A 6,000-nucleotide genomic window follows, 5' to 3' on the forward strand; every position below is an offset into this window, starting at 1 on the left:
TTCTTAGGACAAATGCACTCATCCAGAAGATGTGAAGCTGTGCGCTGTCTTTGTTAAATCCAACGGGAGTTTCCCAGCTAATAAAAAGAAAGTGGTAAGTATTATAACACAGATTGAAGCATTTTCTAAGTGTCAATTACTGTATTGGAATGCAAGAATTCTGGTCATACAACAGGCTTTTTGATCTGAGACTGGCAATACAAGGTTACACAAGGAACCTCAAGGTTCATTGTTAAAGTAATAATATAACTAAGGCATATTTGACACAGCCAGCTATTACAATCAGGCATAATAGCATAGAAAAAAGTTATGGTCAAGAGGGTTGTCAGAAATACACAAATTCATCATCACATACTTATACCATATGATTTCAAAGAATATGTTTAGAATAGTTAAACAAATCAGCACATGCATTCAATGGAAAATAAACAAATGGCATTTTTCTGAAAATCAACTATATTATTTGACTATAAAGCAGTTGAGTACTGTCTGTGAGATGTTTATAATTTGTAATAATAGTTAATTCCAAGATCAGCCCCTTCTTCTAGATCTTAGTGGTACTGATACACAGAGGTTTATCAAAATCCCTAAGTCTGACTATAAAGCAAAACGCCGCTCTAGTGGAATATTGGCGTCTAAGCTTCAGTAAAAAAAAAATGCACACAGTTATGACAAACATTACTGTACAATCATCTTTGGGCTGATGCATGGTCTTGCAGCTTTATGGTATCAGTGCCGAATGAAAGGGCCCTTTTTATATATGTTTTCCCTCTCATCCTGCTATAAATCTGCTTACATTCCAGACACTTGCAGGGAATCCAGCAGATGTGCTGAGGGGGTACTACAAAGTGATGCTGAAATGATATCACTATGCCATCTTATTGACAGTTGCTGGGATGGTATCCATTTCTTCTCCTCGGAGATACATTTCTGACAACATGCAAGGAAGATTTGAGGCACTGGCTCTTTGTATAATGGTTGTTTCCATGTTACATGATGCCCACCAACTCAGCTAGCATGATAAGTAACCCATTGGTACAGGATTGGTCTGCCTAGTGGTGTACCTAGGGGGATTCCCCAGATACCTTCATGTTGGGGGAGGCTCTACAGGACTACCCCTAAAAGCCCTATTAGATCTCAGATAAAATGGTGGGGCAGAGCCAGGAGAAGCTCAGAACATCCCCTACTGTTCCTGAGACCACTGTATCTAATGTCTGGTAATTGTCTCAATGTAAGGTCTAGGTTTTCTTAGGTAGGGTAATTTTTTGCTGGTTGCGGAGTTTAATTTTCTCCTATCGACATATTTGAAAGTTTGAAAATAAGTAACTCACATCCACTTTCATAAATTGCCACCAAATGATAATTCCTTCAAGTAAACCTGTAGCCAAGCTATGAGCATTCAAATAATTACATATCCTTGACAAGAAGTAAATTAGCTTTCAAACAAGCCATCGCTCATCTCTGTCACTGCAGGCACTGTGTAGCAATTAATCTTCAATGTGCACAGCAGAAGCACCCAAATCATTTAAATTGTTCTCTCAGACAACTTAGCTCACCCTAAATAGGAAATGTGCAAGACATCACCAAATCTCATATCAACTTAGCAAATACTCTTGCTGAGAGTGAAAACATTCACAGGATGCTGATAGCTTAACCCTTTTGTGACTAGAGATGTCCTATCCAAATGTAACAGCATCAGTATATATCAGTTAACGTCTCAATGACTTTATGATTATTCAAAATCTTTAAAAAGTAAAATTACTCTGATTGCTAGATGCTACCTGTAAAAGGAAATGGTTAAATAAACTTTCCGTCAACATGTGGCGTAGGGCATGGGAATATTAAGCTGCAGATTGCAGGTGGGAAATTATTTATTTGTCATTAGCCATTAGTCTATGGCAAGCAGCTCTCACAACTTTACACATATAGCTACTGTTAAATATTTCATAAGTAAAATAAGTGGTGTGGCAAAATATGCTACTTTTTTGTTTGATCATATAACTGCAAAGTAATTCATTACATTGCAGACTGGTTTAGTTCCCTTTTAATGTAAGAAATTGAATATGCAATTGTAATGTCAGGTGGTGTAATTTTGCAGTTAAAGTGTATATTTGTCTGAATCCAGACCAATAATGAACAAGTTATCCTATAATGACATCTGACTTTACACCGTCTGCTAAAACTATTGTCAGCATGATCATAAGGTGTATTGACATGGCAGCATTTTAAAATAAATGGTTCCACAATGCAGTAACACAAGTGCTCATGCAGTAATGTGTGCAATAACACACTGAGGAAGTGTAAAGCCCCTGACACACTGCATGCAAAGCCGCGCGGAGCAAAGCAAAGCTGTAAGGCATGGGGGTTCGCGTGCAGTGTCTGAACTGGGCGCGGCCAGATATAAGACTGCATCTTCAGTTAATCAGCTTGCGTGTGACAACCAAATGGACTTCGCACTGTTTAGCCCCTATGAGAATAGGGATGATAATCAGAGACTGAACCACCGTACGCTCGCCTCAGCCGATGCAGATGTTGGATCAGCTGAGGTGAACATGTTCTTCATTTTGGCTCAGCCGAACCAAAGTGAAGAGAAGGATGCTGAAGGCATCCGATTTATGGCTGTTTTCAGCTGTACAGGGCTGAAGTGAATAACAAAACAGCGTGTGGCTCCCTTTGCTTTGGGTTGGTTATTTACCCGACTGCCTTAGGCAGCTTAGTGAATAAACCCCTAAATATCATCCAGTTTGGGTTGTCATCTACTTCATGCACTGAACTGCAATGTGTACATAGACAGCTAGCTATGTCAGAAGGAGAGTCAATCAGCAATTATTTTCTTTAATGTAAAGGGATTATACAAAGCTTCCAGAATTTGTTTTCTGCCTTTAGAATTCTCTAAAAACAAATATTGCCTTTTCCCTGAAATAACAAAGGCAGACATTCCTACACAATTTACTAACCAACCACATTCTTTGTACAACCATAAGAGGGAGCTCATATTGATTGAGCAGTGTACCTTTTGTTTAAAGTGTCACTGTTTCATGAACTAGTAGTGTGTGACTTACCATTAATAATACAGTTTGTACACCCACAAAACAATTGTGTATGTAAGTACATGTGTCTCAATAGACTTCAAACTGGGTGATATTTAAGGCAATAATAATAATTTAGCTGCACAAAAAAGTTCTCATAGAACCACTTTGGAAGTCAATCAAATGCTGATCCTTTCACTTCCAGCATTAAATGTTTTGTTTCTTAGGACAAATGCACTCATCCAGAAGATGTGAAGCTGTGCGCTGTCTTTGTTAAATCCAACGGGAGTTTCCCAGCTAATAAAAAGAAAGTGGTAAGTATTATAACACAGATTGAAGCATTTTCTAAGTGTCAATTACTGTATTGGAATGCAAGAATTCTGGTCATACAACAGGCTTTTTGATCTGAGACTGGCAATACAAGGTTACACAAGGAACCTCAAGGTTCATTGTTAAAGTAATAATATAACTAAGGCATATTTGACACAGCCAGCTATTACAATCAGGCATAATAGCATAGAAAAAAGTTATGGTCAAGAGGGTTGTCAGAAATACACAAATTCATCATCACATACTTATACCATATGATTTCAAAGAATATGTTTAGAATAGTTAAACAAATCAGCACATGCATTCAATGGAAAATAAACAAATGGCATTTTTCTGAAAATCAACTATATTATTTGACTATAAAGCAGTTGAGTACTGTCTGTGAGATGTTTATAATTTGTAATAATAGTTAATTCCAAGATCAGCCCCTTCTTCTAGATCTTAGTGGTACTGATACACAGAGGTTTATCAAAATCCCTAAGTCTGACTATAAAGCAAAACGCCGCTCTAGTGGAATATTGGCGTCTAAGCTTCAGTAAAAAAAAAATGCACACAGTTATGACAAACATTACTGTACAATCATCTTTGGGCTGATGCATGGTCTTGCAGCTTTATGGTATCAGTGCCGAATGAAAGGGCCCTTTTTATATATGTTTTCCCTCTCATCCTGCTATAAATCTGCTTACATTCCAGACACTTGCAGGGAATCCAGCAGATGTGCTGAGGGGGTACTACAAAGTGATGCTGAAATGATATCACTATGCCATCTTATTGACAGTTGCTGGGATGGTATCCATTTCTTCTCCTCGGAGATACATTTCTGACAACATGCAAGGAAGATTTGAGGCACTGGCTCTTTGTATAATGGTTGTTTCCATGTTACATGATGCCCACCAACTCAGCTAGCATGATAAGTAACCCATTGGTACAGGATTGGTCTGCCTAGTGGTGTACCTAGGGGGATTCCCCAGATACCTTCATGTTGGGGGAGGCTCTACAGGACTACCCCTAAAAGCCCTATTAGATCTCAGATAAAATGGTGGGGCAGAGCCAGGAGAAGCTCAGAACATCCCCTACTGTTCCTGAGACCACTGTATCTAATGTCTGGTAATTGTCTCAATGTAAGGTCTAGGTTTTCTTAGGTAGGGTAATTTTTTGCTGGTTGCGGAGTTTAATTTTCTCCTATCGACATATTTGAAAGTTTGAAAATAAGTAACTCACATCCACTTTCATAAATTGCCACCAAATGATAATTCCTTCAAGTAAACCTGTAGCCAAGCTATGAGCATTCAAATAATTACATATCCTTGACAAGAAGTAAATTAGCTTTCAAACAAGCCATCGCTCATCTCTGTCACTGCAGGCACTGTGTAGCAATTAATCTTCAATGTGCACAGCAGAAGCACCCAAATCATTTAAATTGTTCTCTCAGACAACTTAGCTCACCCTAAATAGGAAATGTGCAAGACATCACCAAATCTCATATCAACTTAGCAAATACTCTTGCTGAGAGTGAAAACATTCACAGGATGCTGATAGCTTAACCCTTTTGTGACTAGAGATGTCCTATCCAAATGTAACAGCATCAGTATATATCAGTTAACGTCTCAATGACTTTATGATTATTCAAAATCTTTAAAAAGTAAAATTACTCTGATTGCTAGATGCTACCTGTAAAAGGAAATGGTTAAATAAACTTTCCGTCAACATGTGGCGTAGGGCATGGGAATATTAAGCTGCAGATTGCAGGTGGGAAATTATTTATTTGTCATTAGCCATTAGTCTATGGCAAGCAGCTCTCACAACTTTACACATATAGCTACTGTTAAATATTTCATAAGTAAAATAAGTGGTGTGGCAAAATATGCTACTTTTTTGTTTGATCATATAACTGCAAAGTAATTCATTACATTGCAGACTGGTTTAGTTCCCTTTTAATGTAAGAAATTGAATATGCAATTGTAATGTCAGGTGGTGTAATTTTGCAGTTAAAGTGTATATTTGTCTGAATCCAGACCAATAATGAACAAGTTATCCTATAATGACATCTGACTTTACACCGTCTGCTAAAACTATTGTCAGCATGATCATAAGGTGTATTGACATGGCAGCATTTTAAAATAAATGGTTCCACAATGCAGTAACACAAGTGCTCATGCAGTAATGTGTGCAATAACACACTGAGGAAGTGTAAAGCCCCTGACACACTGCATGCAAAGCCGCGCGGAGCAAAGCAAAGCTGTAAGGCATGGGGGTTCGCGTGCAGTGTCTGAACTGGGCGCGGCCAGATATAAGACTGCATCTTCAGTTAATCAGCTTGCGTGTGACAACCAAATGGACTTCGCATCCTGAGGCGCAGATTTATACACACAAGCCGATTGGCTGAAGATGAAATACAATGTGTATTCTTATTTTCTGGAGGCCTACGCTATTTAACTGCCTCCGGGCCGGCCGTAGTAGAAAAACGGCCGGCCCGGAGCTCTCTAGATCTGAGCGGGCGTCTCTAGACGTCCGCTCAAACACGCCCCCTCGCGAGCGGGAAATTGCAGTTTTTTTAAAACAGGCAGCGATGCCTGATACCATACAAGCGATCCGCCGGCTTTAGAGCCGGCGGATCGCGTGTATGGGGTGCCGATCGGTG

The 6,000-nt window shown here is 39.0% G+C and overlaps 1 protein-coding gene across 3 annotated transcripts in view; it reads left to right on the forward strand.

Moving 5' to 3' along the window:
* DRD2 (dopamine receptor D2) overlaps nucleotides 1-6,000 on the forward strand; it is a 107,331-nt gene that overhangs the window by 91,748 nt on the left and 9,583 nt on the right. Inside the window, exons 5-6 of one of the 3 annotated variants that reach the window (XM_018569106.1) lie at nucleotides 8-98; nucleotides 2,252-2,259. In XM_018569106.1, coding sequence (XP_018424608.1) covers nucleotides 8-98; nucleotides 2,252-2,259 — 99 coding nt within the window. The remainder of the gene's footprint in view (nucleotides 1-7; nucleotides 99-2,251; nucleotides 2,260-6,000) is intronic. The other 2 variants (XM_018569105.1, XM_018569104.1) reach the window with 2 other exon arrangements.

The sequence above is a fragment of the Nanorana parkeri genome, unplaced genomic scaffold, assembly GCF_000935625.1.
Source record: "Nanorana parkeri isolate BGI_ZX_2015 unplaced genomic scaffold, ASM93562v1 scaffold1288, whole genome shotgun sequence".
NCBI classification, from domain to species: domain Eukaryota; kingdom Metazoa; phylum Chordata; class Amphibia; order Anura; family Dicroglossidae; genus Nanorana; species Nanorana parkeri.